Source organism: Anneissia japonica, unplaced genomic scaffold (genome assembly GCF_011630105.1).
Source record: "Anneissia japonica isolate Jap-2015-1 unplaced genomic scaffold, ASM1163010v1 scaffold724_len3256291_cov202, whole genome shotgun sequence".
Lineage (NCBI taxonomy): Eukaryota > Metazoa > Echinodermata > Crinoidea > Comatulida > Comatulidae > Anneissia > Anneissia japonica.
Window position 1 is genome coordinate 197,318 of NW_022744966.1, and position 23,195 is coordinate 220,512.

The following is a 23,195-nucleotide window of genomic DNA, read 5'->3' on the forward strand; positions in this document are numbered from 1 at the left end:
AAAAAACAAAATTGTATTGCTAAATGACAACAATGTAGAAGATGGCTAAATGCTTTACATTTTTATATTAAGAAAGAAATATATTTTTGGAGATTTCAAGGCAGCGGTAAGCGTAATAAAAATAAAGAAAATCTTATATTTTTTTCTGAAATTTCCATTTATTTGTGGCGACGGGTGTGCTAATTGGCCAAAAATAAAATTTTATTTTTAATCAAAATCATCAATATTGATGAGCAGTGGGATTGTTAAACAAGGTATAAAAAAAGTCACACCTTATCAATCACAACATTAGGACTAAAAATATTTGTTTGCCCTTTAACGCTGAAAATTGTATAGGAGGGATGGTTGCAAAAGATTTTTTATTTTTAGTTTTTTCATTCCTGTCACCAAAATTAACATATTAAATCGCAATGCTTGCAATTAAACGTATCTTACTATTTGTTTTTCAAAGAGTATTTGCGAAGAAAAAATTAAAAAAAAAACCAATTTTTTCTTTTTTTTAAAACACCACCCCTTTTTTTTCAGTGAGCTAAGGGTGGGGATGGAGGGCAAACAAACAATTTTGTTTAGGTCTTATCAATATTATCATCATAGGCCTATCTATTGTACTGTATGGATAGTGTTGGACAAAACTATAACAGAATTAAAATTCAAAAGCCAAAAAACGATTACATTTTTGTAAATCAAAATTCAATATTTGAATTACATATTAAATAATAGCTTTTAGGTTAAAATCAGGAAAAGAAATTTGTTTTTATTAGAAAATTTAAAAACAGTGGTATTAAAAATAAGTTGTAATAAACGATTAAATAAATTAATACAAATTTATCACAATATTAAATAAGCATACATTCATTTGACATTTGATTAAATTTATTTGTAATATCTGACATTGGAATTATAATTAATGACAAAGTGTGGTAAGTGGATCAATAAATCCAAGCAATAAATAATAAGACAAAAATCCTAGAGAATTTTTAGATGATTCATACGTTTTAACAGAAACAGCACATGTATCCCAGCGGAGTCTCCATGCTGTCTCCCAATTACACCTGCTAAGATTTTGTTCTATTATGAGTGAAATTAACGAGCAGAAGTCTAGAGCAGTGACACTGGCGCGATCATCAAAAACTAATTCAGTTTAATATCTACCAAGTCGTTTACACTTTCCCTACGACAACTGCGTTGTGTTAATGAACTACGGTGACACAACCTGAGGTGTGGTGTTGTTGATTATCTTTCCATAAGTCAAATGCATATTGTCATCTTATTGCTCAAATATTTATATAGATTCAATAGGATTTAATATGAACCTGAGGATATGACCCCGGGCTGAAAGAAGTCAAGCAGACCCCAGAATCGTTTAATCATTATGGTACAGTACCTTGAACTAAGTTACTATATAGGGGCCTGTCAACTGTGCTGGCACTATGACATTAATGGGAGAAGGTGGGCCATTTTTGGAGGAATGGGGGATTTTAACATTTTTGAAGTCTCACCACAAAATGAGTCTCATGGTTAGAAACTCAAAAATTGAGTTTATATTATATTTGGGTAGATCAAAATTGAGTTTATATTATATTTGGATAGATCACATTATAAGCTTTCATTTGGTCTTTGAATGGCTTCCCTACTATAAGTAAATCCAGAGATGTGAGCATTTAAAGTTTAGGTGTATAAGAACCATGTTTTGAGAAAATTGGCCTCAAACTAACCTGTACAAATAATATGACTAGAATTAAAGAATATGCGCAGAGAACACTTTTTTGGCAAGAAAATTCACTTACAAAGTATACAATCATAAAATATAAGTATCAAGTTATTCAAAAACATTAAAATCAAAATTTTGTAAAAATGTTGACTTTGGCCTGTTTTGGTGAATATCTCAATATGATCTCACCAACGATGCATCTCATTTCGTGGTGAGACCTCAAATTTTACATGGAGGCCAGCGGGTTCCAGGGCTTATGCCTCATGGAAAATATTGGCAATTTTGGGCAATTCTAGGCTCTTCTGGACATTTTATAATGTAGGCCCTTTGAATATTATGTAGGTCTGGCAAGTCGAGGCCGACTGGCAACCGGAAAACGAGGATCGGTGGGGTTTGCGGTAGTGCGGCTTTGTCTGTCAGAAGAACCAAAGCCTTTAACCATTTAAACTCGGTTATGTTAAGTTAATGTTATTTACAATAAGTACTTTAGATTAAATGTCAAAATTAATAAAATGGTAAAAATTATGAATTTTTAATATTTAAAATAAAATATAATCCATATTTTTTTTTTATGTTATTTAGTTTTATTTATTCAACTATTTTTTATTACAATTAAGAACATTTGCAACATAACGAAGATTTGTTTCTTTTGTATCTAGAGCAGGTTCCAGCATAGTATGATTAAGGTGTGAACATTAACCTCTGATAGTACACTACTACAACAATGCTGAGAGCTTCTGACTCATAGGATTTCATGGGAATTCAACATTTGACTTATTAGCATACAATTAATACAATTTTCCTCAACTTCAAGCGGGCACAATAGAAATAGTAATTACTGTACTGTAGTATGAACAATTTTCATGAAAAACGGACAACATTTAGACAGATATTTATTTTTAATATAAAATATAAATTTGCATATTTTATCCAATTAAAGTGACCATTTTGAACTAAAAATATGTAATGTCTCAAGAAAAGTTACAATTAGAGTATAATTTCATAAATCTTAATTTTAATAATTTTTCTCCAATTATATTTTAAAATTTCACTTTTTTGAACTGAATAAGAAGTTTAATGAGATTGCACTATAGGAAAAATGATTTATTTTAAATTTGTTCATTATGTTTTATTAAATACAGTTTTTCTATAGGCAATTCCCCGGTAAATTACGTTACATTTTTACCTACTTTCATCTGCTCTACTGATAATTACACAAATATAAAATTATTTCATCAGTATAACTAAGTATTATTTAAAACAGTAATGTTTAACCTTTCTGAAAATCCTTTTAAAACTTTCAATAGTTTTTCAATATTTTTTTTAAACATACTCAAACTTATGTTACACAAAAAGACATGCACTTTTCTTTTTAAGAGAGTTTTCAAAAGTCTCATTTAGATTTTATATATTCATTTTAATTATATTTGTTTTAATTGTAACTGTTATTTTAAATGTACCGGTAGGTTATAGTGTTCTGTGTAAATACTCTAGAAATTAGATCTATTCAACAATTTATTTCAAATCAGATAAAATTTTCATTACATTTAAATAGTGATATACTGGAGTTATATGTCTAAAGGCCAAATCAGACAGCGTCGGCCGATGCAGCCCGACCCGATTGATTTATCGTCGGGGACAGTCTTAAGCCGTCATGAGAAATATTAAACATGTTTAATATTCCACGACGCGACTGCCCCCGACGCAAACTATCGCTTCTGCGTTTAACTCACACTGACCCGACGCGACAACAAATTGCGTCGGGCTGCATCGTACGACGCTGTCTGAGTTGGCCTTAATATCCGTATGAGGTATAGTTCAACTACAGTAGTATAATTATGATTCACATTTAATCTGCAATATTTCTCATTAATTTAGAACACTTCAACAATGTGAGATAATATACATACACCAAGTATCGAAAAGCAAGCCATCGTGTCGGCCAATGTGAAATTTCATTAAAAATATAAGTATGGCAATATGTTAGTATACTCGAATTTCCAATCATGATTTAAGTACAGTAATTAACTGGTAAGCATTTTCTCATTTTCTTGCACTTAAAGACTTTCAATATATTTAATGGTGTGCCATTTTCAATGTACCCCCACTATATTCTATGAATTTGGTAGTCATTGCGTTGGCCTACTGTACCACCAATCCACTGCAAAAGACGTGCTCAACAAGTCTGTAATAGTAATAACCATATACACTGTAGGCCTTCAGTACCACCAATCCCCTACTTTGATATTATGTCCATCCTCGCACTCTCCTTTTTTACTTTCACCTAATACAGCAGTATGCAATATTAATCCCCCTCCCAGCAAAAAAATATTTAATTAAAAAAAAATAAATAAATAAATAAATAAAAAATTATTAAGTTATTTAAGGTTTAGCGTATACATTATCATTCTTCAATTCATACCAAAATTTCATTCAATAATTTCCAGAAAATGCATTTTCTTTCATTTCAAAATTTAACAACATCTCTGTCATCTGGGTCTTTTCATAGAAAAGTTTGACTCATAGTAACTGGTCAAGAGGAACTGTTGCAATTTTCATGTCATGAATCAGGATTTTTCTAGATAATAAAAGAAATTGACATGAGGAGGAGGAAAAAAATCTACTGGCAACTTTCACAACATTTAACTTGAGATGCAGGAATAAAAACTTCCGCTTTTGGTAACTTACGTTAAATGGTCCCATGCAAATATTTACAGATGCTTCTGTAGCTTGACTGAATCAATATTATTGATGAAACTTTTGTCACCTAAAAATTATGTAATATACTCTACATAAAGTATTAATTGAATTGAAAACCTTCCTGTGGATTTAAATAACATGTGTTGAAAACTTGCATTATTTTCAGCTCAATTTTGAAGTATTTGCATCATTTTGGTTTTCGGCTTAGATTTTGCATAGACAACGTGTAAACTATTGGTTTTTAGTTTTTTCCACACACTTCCATACAAATTAATGGCATTTGGCTTCATTACATTAACTTTAATTTTTTGGTCTATGTTACATTTTCATGGAATTGCCCATATACTTTTTTTTATTTCTTGTTTAGCGAACCCACCACCGGCCAATGATGATTTCGAATACAAATAAAAGTTCATTTTGAGCAAAAATTATTAGCCACGAAAAAATGGCAATTTCAGAAAAAAATAAAAGTTTTTCTCTAATTTTATTTTATTATGCCTGCCGCTGCCTTGAAATCTCCAAAAATAAGATGTACATTTCTTCCTAATTACTGTATATAAATTTAAAGCATTTAACCATTCTATTACTACACTTTTTACATTCACTAATAAAATTGTATAATTTTAATTTCTTCTCTGTCTGGATGTTTTTGGCAAAACTTATTTGCTGAATAAGAAAACAAAATTTTATTTTAACTTTTTTTTCCACCCTCCTCCCATGATCTTAAAAACGCGAAACAAGGTATAAAAAAAGTCTTGCCTTGTGTCTGTCTTGTATCGTGAAATCTGAAAGGAATTTCATTCTCCCAACTATAGCGTCTACCAAGAGAGCTTATTACCTAACACCTCATTGCATACAACCATGCAATATCACCTAAATCGATGACCTAAGGGCCTCCTCTGTTTAGTGACTTTATTTTACCTCGGACACTTTTTATTATTCATCAATAAAACTTTATATTTATTTTCTCCGTCTAGATGATTTTGGCAGAATTAATATTCTATTTATATACTTTTTTACCCTCCTAAACATCAATCAAAAATAAAGTTTGCTAACAATGTTAAAAAAAAAAGGCTTGCCTAGGTCATAGGTCACTAACCTTTCGGTAATAAATTGTGTCGACTGATTGTAGTTTCGTCTGGCAGTTTGCAGACACATCTATTTTTAATTATATTATTAATGCTTAGCTTACAGGCATTAGTAATAATTCAAATCAACATTTGCTAACTTATCATAACTACGATACAGACCCATGTGCTCAACTCATCAAGGATTGGCAATATTGCATCATGATGCATTGAGCATATCGTTTGTTGCCCACCAAGGCAGTTATTAACGTAGCCAGTGTTTGCATGATGAACTATGCGGGATCCTAGATCCTTTGTTAAACTGCTTTCCATGTGTTTTTTCATCTACTAACTGACATACATTACTAACACATCATCTGAGGTTTCAAAAGTCTTCCATAAGTGCAGGGAGTCTCACAGAAAATGTTTTTTCACAGATACTGTATACTCGCTTGCGATCAGGGGTTTAGCCAGAAAAACGAAATAGGCCGTCCAAATGGAAGCCAGTGGGCGTGGCACTGAGCTGATGAGAAGGGCCACACCCACTCGGCTCAGAACCGTCCATTTTCCAGCGAGGTATAAATGTTTTTAACACGACGTGTGTTGTAATTAGTGAACTTTTCACCGGGTAGGCAATAGTTAAGCCTTACATTTTTTGAAAATTGCCACCGAATACCGGTATTAGCACGAAAACAATGTACGTTCTTGAGCACTACTGTAGTGGATTTGTGCGCTTTATAAATCTTATTATTATTATTTAATCAAAAAATGTTGTTTTTATCAAAAATAAATATGATTTAGCTTTAGTTTAATGTAACATTCGACAGAATTGAAGAACATAAAGTACATATTGCTAAAGGTAGACCAGGCCCAATTAGGCTAGGCCGAGCTAATTATGCCAAGCTGTCGCGGTAAAAGTGGCCGTCCTGGCTTGGACTCGCCCAATCTCTCCGATGATAAAAAAAATTAACTGCAAAAGCCCATCTCTAGATGTTTGCATGTTTTTACTAACTGCATTATTCAATCTCTCATACAAACAACCACAATGGTGATAACAATTCAAGGAAAAGATGGATTGTAAAAATGAAGATGAGCACAGCACACAATTTGCCTTAGTTGTACTTAACAACTTCACACACAACTTATGACAAGTTTTTAATGTTGGTATAGTGAGATTAAGGTTTGCATATCAATTTGCAGGAATTCAGTGTCTTTTAGATTACAGTATATATATTAACTGTAAAGTTTTTTTTTGTGTATTCAAATTTATGTTCCCATCATGAAATAATCTATTGGAAAGTTAATGGTGTGTTGCAGAGTACAACTGGCAGGCTTAACCTTACTTACTGTAGCGCATTACACAGAGTGAACGACGACTTTGAATAGCGTAACGGAACCACCCGTACTGGCTTAGCTCTCGCATTACTCAGCGGAGACTTCTCTTGTGAACATATTGGGGAGTAGTTCCTCTCAAAGGCGACTCCTTTCTGGTCCATCAGCACTTTAAATCCTTTAAAATAGGTGGCGCTCTCCGATGTAGCCGAAACTGCCATGTTTTACCATGACCAATTATCGGCGACAGATAAATTGATGTTTCACTTCAGCCAATTAGTGGATTTAGCTGATTTCGACTGAACAAACACACGTCATAATCTACCGAAATAACAGTATGGTTTTTAATGGGATATTTCAATACAGTCAAACAGCCGGTGAAATTATTGTGTTGGAAAATATTTTGGCAGTTGCGATTAAATTGATTGGAACTGATTGACAAATTATCGAAAGATAAAACAGTAGTTTGATCTAAATGAAGACACAATGTTAACCAATGTGCTTTAAAAATGTAAAGCTATGCATGTGGAAACCTCATTATGATTATAACTTAATTTATCAATGAATGTAAATGAATGGAAAATCACATAATAGAATACTGAGAAATGGACATGTAAAAATCTAGCATCAATCCATTATGGCTCATAGTATGTAACCATTATGATACAGATGCCTACTATATTAAACAGATTCCACTATCAAGTAAACTATTTTATTTATTATTATTTGATATTATTACTTGTCATTTTTTAATGTTTAGGCTGTTAATGTAATGTACAGCAACTGTTAATGATTTCTATGGTACTGTCTTTTAAATGTATGATACTGCTTATGTGTTCTGCCAATATTATTTTTGTAATGTATTTATATGTATGCAGTATCTTTTTAAATTTCCAATATTATAATTGTATTAATAATAATTTTGTACAGTATTTTCAATGTTTTTATATACCTGAAATGGATTATGCATTCTGTCAGTACTGTTCTATTTTTATAATATATTTTATGTATACTGCGTAATACATTTTTAAAACTTTAATAATTGCATTAATAATTAATAATCTACATGTACAGCATTTTAAATTTTTTATATAATGTATTTAAGGCATCCTATGATTGACTTTTTGCTGTTGGATGATGTTTAAAATAAAATAAATAAAATACAAGTACAGTAAATAATTAAGAAAATAAAGTAAAAACATATAGCCAAACATTTTTTTTAGTTATAGAGCAAAAAAATCTCTCAAAATTTCAGAATGACACTTGAAAATACTGTATTTCTGCATTCTTTTGATTTCATCCTTTAGTTTTTTCATATATTCATTTTTTTATTTACGGAATAGCACATTCTTTTTTGGGTGACAGTGACTTTGCCCCTTTTGTTAGGGGTCGTTCACAATTATCAACATTTTCGCAAGTTTACAATCAGTACTCATTTTCGGTACCCCCTCCCTCCTCTCCGCAAGTGTACATAAAAAATGTTGACTTTGCAAATCTATTCTCCCTCTTCTTGTGAAGACAACTACAGCATCATTGTACTTGGGTACTCAAATATGTATATTACTGTATATCCATGGTTGCATTATATCATAATGTATATTACTGTATATCCATGGTTGCATTATAATTGATCATAAAAATCAATTATTTTAAATATTGCTTGACATTTTGAATTAAAATTTTCATGCATGTAAAAGTGTACAAATTTGTCTACCACCCTCCTCCCCTGACGTACTTTTTGTACACTTGTGAACATGTTGATAATTGTGAACGACCCCTTATAAATTGGAACCGATTCAAGTTTCTTTGTACTTAATTGTCTTCTTATTGTTTCTTGTAATGTGTACTGTATTTTGTTTTACTACTTTTGTATTTGTGTTTTCTAAAAATAAAATTTCAAAAAATTTAAAAAATAAACTTATTTAACTTATTAAAAAAAATTTGAAAGACTGTCAGTGAAGAATTTAAATCTCTGGGGTTTTTTTTTTTCCATGGCAGGAGTTCACCTTACAACTAGTCAAAAATAAAATTTTAATCACAATTATTGTTTTGCAAAATAATTAAAAGGTATAAAAAAGTCTTGCCTAATGGTAAGTAATAAGATCATCCTGTTTTCCAGGAAATCTGTTTTCATTTTGCATTACAAAAATATGGTACTGTATAAACATTATCATTTTTGTACTGGTACACATGATTGGAATAATAATCATATTTTTTAGATAATTTATATCACAGAAAATCATGAGATAGATAGTTACTGCCAAATATCATACCAATAGTCTCTTGACATTAGGGACCTATCTATTTATGCAATAACACTTTCTTCTTGGTATAAATTATATCAAGAAAGTGTTATATAAATAGTAATTTCCATAACAAAGTAGATTAAAAAAAAAATGCTTTATAATTTAGAGATAACTGATAAATGAAACTGATTGCTATAAAATAAAAACAATTTGTGGAATCTCAAAAGAATATAAAACAAAAGTAAAATACCTCCAATGAATCCGGAAAATACTGTGATAGATGCAAGTGATGATTTTGGTAGTAAACTAAAGTATGAAATGCCTAAACTATGCTAAAACAGAAGTGGCTCTGTTTAGTTCACTAAAATATTGGTAAAGTATAGCAGCACGCTCACCACACTGGTATGGGGTTCCCATGGTTACCATTCTACACTTGATATTAAAAGTAGAACTTGTAAGCTAGATGACCTATGACACTATAAATCAACCTACTCAAAGTCTACTTAACATCATACCTGAAATAATTCTGCTGCATTTGACCCTACAGAATTTGTGTTTGTTTATGTTTAAAGCAATTTTAGAGAGTAATTTCTGGAAAATTTGATAGAGAATTGTGGTTACTTGTAAAAAGTCAACCGTGAATAATAATATTAACAAGAATGACAACAGTACATAGCAGCCACAAAAGAACAATAAAGAAAATAGCATTACTCTGTTTAATAGCTAATTCATAAAAAAAATTATAATATATATATATATTACATATACATAACATATATATATATATTACATATACATAACATATATATATATATATATATTTATACATACATATATATATATATACACACACACATACATATACACACACACATACATATATATATTATATATCCACAACTTTTCAAGATTGTTTCATAATGTAACAATAACATATAGTGATCCTTCCAATTGATTGAAGTCACACGATCACTAAACTCAGGTCCATCCTGTTAATAATGCTACTGAGAATACTGCTGTAGGGATGAAAATAAAAACAGCACATGGGGCGTGAATGTAATGCATGAATGCTTTTAACAATCGAGATATAGTAGTACTATACAGTTCTCTTATCGATCGTAGTAAACAGAATTATATCTTGATCAGGGTAAAATAGATTAGTAGGATCATAAAGCCACAAAAGAACAATGCTTTCACTAAGGGGCTAACAACACTAAATCAACGATTAGTGTTGGATTTTTTGTTGTATACAAAGGAAAGCAAAACCTTTGTTAAGATAACAACAAACTTGAATGCCTTTGTCGCGCCTCTCCTGAACCTCTCGAAAACCAGGGACATGTTGCTAACTATAGACGGTCTTAACACAGATAATTATATGTATCATTGCTATGTCACAATCTAATATTATATCATACTACAACATACAAATTTCTTTGTCCAAACGAATGGAAATAAAAGAGCGAGTCACGACTGCCAGTACAATACAAAATTAAATTATTATCTTAAATACTTCAGAAGAAAAAAAAAATACTGTAACCTGATTCGTCAGATGGCATAATTTAGTGTCTAAGCATAAAATACAAATGAAATGAGTACCTGACGTAGCACCTTCTTTAGACTAACAAAATTTATTAACACAAGCTTTCGCTAGCCTGAGCTGGCTTCATCAGGTGAATGAAGTGGAAAACACAGGATCAAACTGATCACTCAAGTTATGCAAAAAATGGGCAATATAAACAAAATATAAACAAAATGTCTGGCTGGAATTAAGAGGCCACAGAGGGTGTAGTCAGGAAATTTTCCAGATTGGAAAAGCGGAAATCAGACATAAACCACCCAGGACAATAACCACCTGGACGAAACCACCCAAAGTGGAATATACCATTGTTAAAGAGGGGCGGGCAGTGGGGTTTACAATGTTGGGTGGGCCTGTTTTTATCAGCTTTACAATAGGATAGTTTACACTGACTTGCTGTTGTATGCCTTTAATTCATGAATTCAACTGTTTGACAAGCATGTATGTTAATTTATCATTGTAGATTTCAGTAATCACTGAGCCCCCACCTCTCTTCAGATGTCACTCAAGGTTGGACTAAAATATTATTTTGCTGACCGAAACAAGTTAGGCCTATTGTATTACAGGACCTCTCTATTAAATATTGTGGTCTAAAATCACAATATTTACCATTCATCCTATATTATAAATTACCTTTCATTTCATTAAACAGATAATAAAAATGTCAACAGACGTAAAATAAGAGACAGGAGTTCAAGGACCGACGCTTGTCACATGGCTCGTGTCCTTGGGCAAGGCACTTTACTTACGTTCGCCTCTCTCCACTGACCCAGGGGTATACTGTAAATGGGTACCTGGTAGGATAGTGTGGCAATAACGTATGTGGTTATGTGTGTGTAAAGCAGCATGACTAGGGATACTCCACAGCGAGCAGAGCAAGTCGCACACAAAAATGTGCTAGTTTGCCAACTAAGTATCCAATGACCAGGAAATATTGATGCCAGCGCCTTTGTATGTGAAAGGCGCCACATAAATTCCGATTCTAAAAAAACACCGAAAAAAAATCAAAATGCAGTCCCTAATTACTGAAATGCTGCACCGTTGAAGGAGAAAATACATTAAATAAATATTGTTCTATAAAAATTAAAATGTAACAAAAGTTTCTTCACTCGTTTATGAGAAAATACATTAAATAAATATTGTTCTATAAAAGTTAAAATGGAAATCAAAAACTACCCTCACCAAAGCCTTATGTTATCCCTGGTTTCCCTTTTCTCACTTTCCTCCCCAATTGGAAAACTGTCACCACTGCTGAAAATGTTCAATTCAATTTAAATGTGCTTCAAATGCCACCCAGGGCCAATATCCACTTAGAATTACATTCACAAATACAAAAAAAAAAACATGATGTGGTATCAGTATAAACATATTTCTAACAATTTGTGGGCAGGTTTGAAAGTTGTTGTGAATGTTTTTGAGAACGGGGGGAATTGAAGATGGATCGAGAAAGAGGGAATAGGCAAAGGCTCAAGGAGTATGGAAGAAAAGAAGAAGTGAAACAGGATGTGCAACAAGGAATGGAAAGAAATGCACTATCGGGGATGGTGAAGAAACGAAGAACAATTCTGGCATGAGGGAAGAAAATTATGAAGGGGATAGTTTTTCAGATTGAACAATTTTCCCAAGGTTGAACAGCATGAAGTATTTGAGCCTGGTTGCTAAGGTCATGATGCCACGTTCTAAACTACTGTATTTTATATTTCATATAGCTATGTATTAATAAGCAGAACAGATAATGGCAAACTCAGCTCTACCTGAATGGGAGATGCTTTTCCAAGAAACATGTCCAATCTAAATCATTTTGTGGGGGTTTAGATGATGATCTGAGGTGAGTTGATTTAGCATCTTGGCTTGAAGCTGGCCCTAAAAAGAGATTAAAAACAATCAACATAAGGGCACACAGAAAAAATGTTAGATTATCACTCAGGCCCGCATCAAAAATTCGGAAAATATTGATGTAGGAATAAAGAAAAAACATTATTTTGCTGCAATATTTATTTTAAAAGCATAAGGAAAACATTGCAATTTTGTGACTGGAAATACATTTTCTTTTAAAAAACAATAAAATTAAACCAGTTTTTATACAATATTCTTGCCAAATAAAAACAGTCCCTCCCTCATCAATAAAAAAAAGCAATATTCTATTGTTCCAATAAAAAAAATAAAAAAAATACCCGCCCACCCTCATCACTTAAAAAAAGTGTGATGATCTAATAATTTTTTCTATGTGCCCTAATAATTGGAATGTTAAACGTTCGTATATTTTAATCTTAACATGTTTAATCAAAATAACATGAACAACATAGATTTAATCGAAAATAATATAAAAGAGTAACTAGGGCCTAATCTTAATTACATTTTGATAGACATATTTAATTAATTTTTGCTGGTCCTCATCATATAAATAGAATATGAAATTTGATATAAAAGTAGTGAAATCATGAAAAAAAATCTCTAAATTAAATATAGTTACATGAAATTCAACTGCTAAAAAGATTAAATTAAACTAGGCCTAGGCCTGCAGCAGGCCGATAATTCAATTGTAGGCCCTGGCCTCTGCCCTATACAATTATACACAAGAATGCACATCGCGTTGGACACAGAACGCCATCTCGTTGGACACGGAGTGGCTTCTAAATGGATATGGATGGCTCTGACATCTAACCCCCACCCCCAACAACCCCCGCCCTCAGCGCCCCATTACATGCTAGGCCTAGGAGGCCCTAGCCACGTGGTAAGCTAGCCTAAAAAACCCGGCCTGCGTACTGCTGACTAGGCCTCAGGAATTACATTACTCAACTACAGTATAAATACAAGAATGAAGCTAACTTATTCTTTCGGGTTCGGCATTTTTAGACGCCTTTTTTCGCCTCTTGGTGGAAGCAGAAGATCGAGCTCCTAAGCCGAAACCCATCGGCATACTACCGCGTGCAATTTTTGAATTCTCCGACACGGGTTCGAGAGGCTGAACAGTGAGGGTGACGACGGTGGGCATCGTGACAGGGCCGCTTGGAGGTGAGCTTGGTCGAGAAAACCAAGGATCTTGAGACTGAGAGTGAAAATTTCTCGATTCTTTCACGAATCTTCCGTTTGTGGAATCCTCCATCCACCAGTCTCCTTGCATAACGAGTTATTTCTGCCGAAATATACGGTAATTTTACTTAAAATGGACAAGAAAATACATTCCTAACCAAAAATACAGATCTGATAAAGTTGAGGTCACGCGTATTCACACTACTACTATTGCGCGCGCTATCTACATGCGCGGTGGTGGTAGCCTGCTGTTTGTTGCACAAAATGTAAACTAAAAACTACAATTACAAAACACAGCAGTACTGTAAAATATATTTTCCGGTTTTCTTTTATTTGTTTGTATACTCGTGGTCAGACTTCACAAAATTTCAAACCAAGCACTTTTGTTTGCAAATAGCCACACTAGCGTATCTAAGCACCATGGAATCTGGCGAGTTGATATTTTGTCTTTATGTGAAGAAAATAGGTTCATAGGGGGTAAGAGACACTGGCCATCTTTTTGAAAATAATGCGACAGAATTACGGCAAATGCAATACTGTAAAACTGTCACAGCAGAGATATACAAACGTGCCTGTTGTGGGTAAAAAGTTTTCTTCCTATAGAGGGCACTATAATAACATGATCTACTTTTACAACTGGAGATGCTACTGAAGTAAATTGGTTTCAATCAATCTAATCAAATTCTATCACAGGGGCGGATCCGGAGGGGGGGGGGGGCATAAAGGCCCGTGCACCCCCACTCCCGTCAGTCAAGCCAAAAAGTATAAGAAAGTGAGAAAATTTTGAGTTAAAAAGAGGAAAAAGGAGTGTACCCATGAGTTCAGTGGCGATCCAGCATTGGGGTGAAAGGAGAGCACGATTTAATATTTGCCACTTTATTTACACCAACCATTGTGGGGCTGCGGTGGGCGTGGCGGCAAGAACTTCATATGTACCCCCCCCCCACCCCCCGTCAGGAATTCTGGATCTTCCCCTGTATCAATATAGCATAAAACATTTTAGTTACAGATGGACCATAAGAACTGCCTCTACTGCATATATATTATGTATTTTCTTATGCTTTGAAATAATACATTTACTGTTATTCAACCTGATGCCTGGTTGAATTTTCTTTTGAATAAAACCAAAATTGAAGACATTGATTTTAGTCCAGGAAACTGTTTACATGGAAAAACATTAGCAATTTTGGATTTATTCAAAAGTAAATTTCAAATTTTAACATATATTACATATATACCGCTACACCCTGAAAATGCCCGTTTTATAAAAAAATATAATGGTAGGCCTAAATATTTAGGACCCTGGGTGTAAGAATTTTACAGCAGGGTTATGTTTTTGGGAAATGTGTTTAGGCCCATACTAAGAACTTTGTCACACAAAGATGTTCTGAGTATTTTCTTCCTCCATGTTCTGAGTAACCTCCAGATTTAGATATACTTTACAGTACTTGTATTTTATGCAATATCAAAATATCTGTATTTAAAAATGATGCAAGTTTTATGTCTTTTAAGGTCAAATGGTTATGTAGGCCCACTTGCATTCATTCCGCTATTAATGCAACAATCATAAGATTTTATTCATTTTGTGGTATATGACGGCACATCACATTCAATTTTTATCTTATATGAAATATGGTTTTACAAGAAATATAATATGCGGTAGCGACTACCAAATCTAGATTCAGTAAATAATATGGAAACCTGTTACAAGCACATTCGCTTAGCAAAAATAAAATTTACAAAACGTTGTTTAACATAAATATATACGGAAAATGAATAGATTAACAATACCAAACAATTAAATTAGAAGAGTTGCAATGTCAGTAAATAAAAACTATGATATAACACAGTCTATCTACACAAAGGTGGAGTTTTGGCACTTCAAGGTAAATTTTAGAAATGTAAGTGATAATCTTATGATCTTTGGAAGTTAGTTTAAACAAAACATCACTCCTATGAAATTAATTTAGTTTTAGATGGAGAAAAATTCATAACTTCAGATGTGCTGAATTCTCATAGAACATGTGTTTCTGGAGCACAGATTTATCAGACCCCCACATCCCCCAGCCCTCGAAAAAAAATAAATTAAAAAAATGGTTAGATCAAATTCTTGCAGGAATTGCTGTAAAAATTATAGTTTTATATAAAAACAAGTATAGTATACTATACAATGCCCATAAAATAACAAAGGAAGAAATTACTTTAGTAAATAAAGTTTCCTGAGAGATGTAAATGTAAATGAAAGAAAGGAGGGATTGTTATGTTGCACCAAAAGGATGAAACATTGTATTGCGGTCATATTTGATTTCAGACTTTTGTTCCAGTTGCTATGTAATTATGACTTAGAATGATTTAAAGTCAGCACACATCACATTATTTTGAGGATAACCACTATGTATTAAAGATTGTGACTGATATAATTATTACAGTAAACATGCATATTCATATTAGTCTTGGACTCAAGGAAAATATTCAATTTTAACACCTATAAATTAAAAACAAAATTCCATATATATATATTAAAATATTTATGTTGAGTAAAGCATGTAATGAAAAAAGCACTGACTAGTTTGGTCTTTGCAAATAAAAGTGTAGCAAGTCATTTTTTTCCCTCACAAATTACATTGTTACGTTTGAATAATTTTGGTACAAATATAATTAACAATTACAATGAAGAATTTCTAAAAATGTACTATTTGTTTAAGAGTTTACCAAACAGGAGTCTACACATAATAATAAACTGAATAGGAACAGTAATATTTACTGCACTATGTCACGTAGTTGATAAGGAAAAATATTTACTTGGGTTAATTTTCAATTAATCAATTATGTTAATCGCGATGTCTGAACACTTTGCCAATTACGCCATGGATTAATGTATTCCCAGCGTTAGGTACATCTGGCAAGTCTACCTAGTCTGAACGTAACCAACGACTGATTTTTTTTTTTTTTTATTCACAACCTACCTTAACATAACTTTTTTTCTTTTCAAGATTTTGCCTTGATATGATTACTTACACTTCTGGTTAAGTTTGTTCTGTTTTCATGCTTTGTATTTCCGTCTTAACTCATTCTCAAATTTGGTGTTTCAGCTTTTGGTATTTAGCATCCACCCTTGGTAATTCATTTTTTTTTTGTTTACATGTTTTTGCTGCTTTCTTTTCTCCCCTATAAGTACAATTCTATCCATTCCTTTTAAAAAGGTGTCAAACTAGATCAAAATATTATGCTAGACCACTAAACTCTATTTGTTTTAGTATGGTAAAGTTATATATGAAGCAATAGAATTTAATAGCAACTTCAATAGTTAAACTAAGTACAAATCCTATACAGTCTACGCAGGAAGAGATATAATGCTATAGTACTTTCATTTTATCTAATCAACAGATACAGATTAGTTGATATAAAAAACCAATTGGACAAGCACAAACGTTTCTGGAACTGGTGTGGCTATTATTTGTAATCTTATAATAGGGAACTTTCGCTTTGCACAACAACGCGACGATAGAATGGATTTACTCATGCATGACCGTCCTTCGTTCTCAGCAAAACATAGATTTTTTTTCAAAATGCGTCCTAGAATCTACGTAACAAAGAGAACTTAACATGCACAGATGACTTTTAAGTAGTGTCATTATGTTCCCACAGTGTCGTGCAATGTCGAAAGCTCCCTAATATTAAAATGTGAGGGCAGCATTTTAGCACAGATTTCTTGCAATTGTATCCAGACAATGATTCTTTAGCTATAATTTCCAGTTTACACCATCTTTCTTCTCTAGGCTTGTTCTGAATGCGAAAGAAGCTACCCGGCTCAAATGGACACGTTAGCTTGCTGTAGGTACCCTTGGAGGAACTGGAGAGCAGTAGGGTCTAGTGTTGAAACTAGAGACGAGAGCTGCTAAAAAAAAGAATTGGTTACATATTAAAAGTTAAATTTCCTAATTCATATATTGTTATTAATACAGGTATTGATGACTCAACACATCATGCTATGATATAAACAGCGTGACCAGTGACGGTCGCTTTCAAACTCCTGACATTGCAAGTCTTAACGGCTGCGCTACATTACTTCCGCACAACATCAGAGGTCCTAGTAAGTCTCCCGGGAGTCTCCCAGAAATCCTCCCGCACTCTCACTAGAAACAATCGCCCGGTAAGTAATCCATCTCCAGAAATTCATAATATTTGCATGTTTTTAATACTTTATTATCAATAATGTCTCAAGGAAGTCAGTGTAGATGGGTACCACTATGCGCAGCAACATAAAATTTGATGCGTTAAGCAAGTTCATTCAACCAGATCTCTTGGAAGGGATTTCTTCGAACTTGGGACCCTGAAATATTAAGGTTTACAAGCTTATTATTTAAGCACAGCCACTACCATAAAAGGAACACTGAACTTTGAACTACCATTAATGGTAGGTAAACCAACCTTGCCAGGATGTGCAGAAGACAACTTGCTCAGGTTCTGTGCAAGGTATAGCTTCGGATTTGTTATGCTGCCACCGAATGGATCATGCACCTTCTTGCCAGCGAATGACAGCTGAGAGTAAGCGGTCTGATAGCCAGGTGTGTCTTCTATCTCTATGAAGTGTTCGTCATCTGGAATTGACTCATCTTCCGGTAGTTCAAAGAGGCCAACAAGAGCTTGCAGGAGAGGAGTCCTGATTGGGAGAGAAAGAACAGGTGAAAGATGAATGCAGACACAATTCCAGTGACGGATCCAGGAATTCAAAATAGAGGGGGCCAGGGAGGGACTTCAACTCGGAGGGTCACTATGGTCCATGGGGCTGAAGAAATTTTATGATTATGGCACCTCTAGATGGCCTGAAATGGCACTTTCAGAATATGAATATAATTTTCATGTTTTGTTCATTTTTTTAAAAATAATTTTTAAAAATTTATGGGGCCCCTGAAAGGCTGCTTCTCCCCTCTTGAATCCACCAATGGATTCTATAATAATGCGATGACACATTGTTTTCAATGATTCATTTAGATTGCCACCCATAATCAGTCAGCAGACAAGTATTGCATCAAACTTGGCTGTGTCAGCAATAATAAACCTAATGACTGATCAATGTATGGTATACAGGAGGTTTTTAGTGTCTCAAACAATTATATGAAACAGTTTTTCCGAATATTTCAAAATTTTTAATCCTAGATGGCGGGAAATGACTTCTGAGGTAGGCCTAGGCTCATTATGTGTGAAATTGGTCAAATAACAATAATAACAATAATAATAATAATAATAATAATAATGGTAAGTTTTGCATGATGATTTGTATTTTTAGGTTTAAAAACACAATTTCTGCTCAGGTCCTGAAAAGGTAGGTCTAGAATTTTCTTTCGCTTGGCAGCTCAAGGGGGGATCATGACCCCCCTGATCCCCCACACTAGACCGCCAATGACAGAGCAGAGGTGAATTCGTCAGCCGATAGTAATTCCATTCTGATGCTGCGTGTGCCCGTCTTAATATGGTTTCAGCATTTACCAAGGAACGAATTTTATGTTTTCACAATAAATATAAAGCTCTTTTAACACTATCAAACAAAAAACTGTTGTATGCCCATATATGGTCATGATGTGCCTATATATGGTCATGACGTGATGCCATCATGACCATATTTAGGCATGTCACGCTTGCGTTAAATAAAATTTGGAATAATAATCTGGACAGGGCTTAAGAAACCTGAATAGTATTTCTTACCAGTGTTTTAAGTAGTCTCCTTCCAGCATGGCAGGGGATTCTGTTAGGATCTTGGACACCCCCACTGCACATATCTTCTTCTCCATGTGACCCGAGATCTTCTGCATATCCAGTATAAACAGCTTCTCTATCACCATTCCAAACATTCTGATTGGGAAGAGTAATCAGGGCTTGAAATTAACTTTTTTTCTTGGTAGCACTGCCAAAATTTTCTGGCACCCCCCCCCCAAAAAAATTTGGTATCACAAGTAATTTTTTTAGTAGCACATATTTCCCAATCCTTTTTGCATCCCCTAAGATAATAAGTGGGCAATTCCACAGTAACGGAATTACAAATCACAACATTTTTTGACTTATTTTGACAAACCCAGAAAATTAGGGCGTGCGTTGGATAGTAACTGTTATAGATGTAAGTAATACATACACCTACCAATATCAAACACTGGTACTTCGAAAAAATAACTAACAATATTTTGAAATTTTGACCAATTCTATTCTGTGACGGAATTACACAGAAATTTTCAATTTTAATTTTGATCACGGAACATAAGATTCCGTCTGAATATTATAACCAATTAACATTAGTGACTGGTATCACTGTCTGGACTTAAGGTGTGGCTAAATTGTTCATGAAAGTTTGCTGCTCAAATATTTATGGTTTATTTGTATTTGATTGGTTTTGTTTGGTAACGGAATTACATGTCCGATTACTGATTAGAATAAAATATTAAACCATCGAAAAAAGAATTGGAAATAATCTTTAGTGTACTTGTAGAGTGCATCATGTGATTTTAAGCTACTTTAACCAAGTACAGTAGGCATAGGCAGTATTGGCTGTTGCAAGTTTTATTTTGGTAACGGAATTACAGAGAAATGATAAATTTCATTTTTTTTTTCAAGTAACACAAAGTTCTGTCTGAATATTATAACCAACTAACATCAATGACTGGCATCATAGTTTGGACTATGTTAAGAAAGTTTGCTGCTCATATATCTATATTTAACTGTATTTGTATGGTTTTGTTTGGAAACGGAATTACACGACACAATAATGGAGTTACATGTCCGATAGAACATGGAGGTGGAATAAAATATCAAACTATCCAAAAACAATTTGTTGATAGTATTTAGTGTACTGTAATTTGTGGAACTACATCATATGATTCTAAGCTAATTTAACTACACTACAGTAGGCATAAATATTAGCTGTTGCACCCGCACTTACTGTACTCACAATAATCAGAAAAAGGCTATTCTAGAATGCCTATCCATCTATGGTTCACATAGCTCGGTACTATGCAAGATCTATCCACAATCTATGAATGTTGTCAATTGGCCACACAAATTTACAAAATTCAATTATTCTAACAAACTTTAGGATAAACTTGTCATTGTGACTTTCAATAACCTGACCAACAAATTTGTTGGCATTCTTCTGGCAAAAGTACTTAACAACCACCTACTTCAGGTCGGATATATAGACAATATATTATCACTTTTGACTGTAGGCCTAACATTACTTGTACCATCATGAGCTTGATTACTTTCTTCAACTTCATCACTATCACTAGCATCATCACTGACATCTGCATCATCACAATCATCAACATCATCACTAAATTCAGTTTATCACTATCTTCACGGTTACTAGGGCCGTTGCTAAGGTCACTTGCTGCCACTTTGTCATTTTAATAGGCTCCACTGGACATAAGTATCAATCTGAATCAATGCTATGGAGGAATATGGGCAGTATATTTAGTAATAGTGAATTAAGTTCTATTAACCGTATTCCTATGACCCAATGTAATTCCGTTTTCATGTAATTCTGTTACCAGGTTTTCTACAAAACTAGCGAAGATCAGAGAAAACTGTTGAGTGATAATGGTAAAGGTGTATGACTAGTAAGAGAATATAAAGTAACTTGAGTTTATGGACATTGGTTTGCTCTCAGAAAAACAATAATCATTTTTTTCTGAACGGAATTACGGTGTGATATTACCCAATATCTGACAACTTGCTGTTAAAATTGTAAGATGCCATGTCCGAGTCTACCTCAACATTTGGGTTCTAGGGACCATTAAGTCAGATATTCAGAATAATTAAAGTCAGGAAGGGTTAAGTTAAGCATAATTGGGGATTATTTTTAAAATTAGCCTTTTTTTTGTTTTTAAATTCTAAATCAAATGCTCAAATATACCATTGGTTTGCTCTCAGAAAAACAATAATCATTTTTTTCTGAACGGAATTACGGTGTGATATTACCCAATATCTGACAACTTGCTGTTAAAATTGTAAGATGCCATGTCCGAGTCTATCTCAACATTTGGGTTCTAGGGACCATTAAGTCAGATATTCAGAATAATTAAAGTCAGGAAGGGTTAAGTTAAGCATAATTGGGGATTATTTTTAAAATTAGCCTTTTTTTTTGTTTTTAAATTCTAAATCAAATGCTCAAATATACCAGTGGTTTTTGAAGAATACGAATTAATAAGACTAAAATTTCACTTCGAACCAAATTCTACATATTTTTCAGCTCTGAAAATGAAACCCAAGTTTAGATACAAGAGGATTAAATTTTTGGTGGTTTTGGCCTTCCAATGTGGAATTGCCCAAGTGCTGCACAATATTTTATTCTTTATATTTCCTAACAAACCCCCACCCGCCCACACCTACACTGTCCCCATGGATTATTATGCAAGAAAGAAGACATGAAAGAAAAAGAGATTTTTAAAAATTGAAAAAAAAACAAGAAAAATAATAAATAAGAAATGACAAAAGGAAGGGAAAAAAAAGAAAGAAATAAAATGGTGGAAAGAAAATGACAATGAAAAAACTAAAAAAAGAAGTAAAATGGTGGAAAGAAAATGACAATGAAAAAACTAAAAGAAAGGTAAGTATCAAAAACGAAATAAGAAAAAGGATGAAACAATATTAAAAAGAAAATAGATATTAAAGGGATAGTAAAAAAAAAAAGGTGCAAGGTAAAAAATTCAACCTAACTGGAAGGAAAGGGAATGTATTTCATGGAAAGTTTCAATTGTTAGGAATATTTCTAAGAAAATTACGAATTTCTGTTAATTATTAACAGATATACACAATATAAAAAAGAAAAACATGAGCAGTAATAATGTGCTAGCTAAACTGTCTAGTCAATGGACTGCCAAAATCTGCAGTTACTTAAGTGGATTGATATATTGATTAATTATTATTACTCAAACATTAATTATATTTTCTGTACACTTTCTTTAAAATTTTCAGTATTTATCTTCATTTGTGCAGGAAATTTCGAGGAAATAGGTCCGCAGAATCGCATTAACACTGCGAACGCCTATACATTGGTTACAATAGCCACCGGCCGACTTTACTGCAACATTTGCGCGGAAATTGGCAGACTTATTTTTACTATACGTGGATGGAATTTTTTCTTTATGAGACAACTCTAAATCATTTTACACATAATAATTTCAACCTAAACAGAGTACCAGATTTTTCAACAACATTTCGGGAGTGCTGAAATTCCAGCTCCCCAATTGTCAAAGGCCATTTAGGCTTCGTTTTAAGCCCGAAAAATTGGCATCACACAGTCGGCCGGCGACACTTCTTATTTAGGTTATAATGTAGCCTAGAACATTAGACCTGGGCCTGTACAACTTCAGCAAAGTATCTTGTACCAACATATATAACGATCTATAGTTTCATTTTCTTGTTAAATGGTTGTTTTTATTGAGAATTATTAAAAAAAAAAAAACTGGTACGCCTTCCAACTTCGAAAACTCAGTATATTAATTGCCAGAGAACATCGTCACACTTCTAGTGTTTACAAA

The 23,195-nt window shown here is 33.2% G+C and overlaps 2 protein-coding genes across 5 annotated transcripts in view; both read right to left on the reverse strand.

Moving 5' to 3' along the window:
• LOC117119824 overlaps positions 1-13,771 on the reverse strand; it is a 37,845-nt gene extending 24,074 nt beyond the window's left edge. For 3 of the 4 annotated variants that reach the window (XM_033264764.1, XM_033264763.1, XM_033264762.1), the window contains exons 1-2: positions 13,462-13,771; positions 12,387-12,495 (exon numbers count right to left, since the gene is read on the reverse strand). In XM_033264764.1, the coding sequence (XP_033120655.1) occupies positions 12,387-12,495; positions 13,462-13,756 (404 nt within the window). In that variant the 5' untranslated portion in view covers positions 13,757-13,771. Of the gene's footprint in view, positions 1-6,825; positions 7,132-9,943; positions 10,093-12,386; positions 12,496-13,461 lie in introns of those variants that run through there. The other variant, XM_033264765.1, reaches the window with a different exon arrangement.
• A 1,362-nt stretch (positions 13,772-15,133) lies between these two features.
• LOC117119798 (exportin-2-like) overlaps positions 15,134-23,195 on the reverse strand; it is a gene marked incomplete in the record, with an annotated part of 42,049 nt that continues 33,987 nt past the window's right edge. Inside the window, 3 exon segments of the mRNA XM_033264714.1 lie at positions 15,134-17,563; positions 18,097-18,328; positions 19,372-19,518. Of these exon segments, the coding sequence (XP_033120605.1) occupies positions 17,477-17,563; positions 18,097-18,328; positions 19,372-19,518 (466 nt within the window).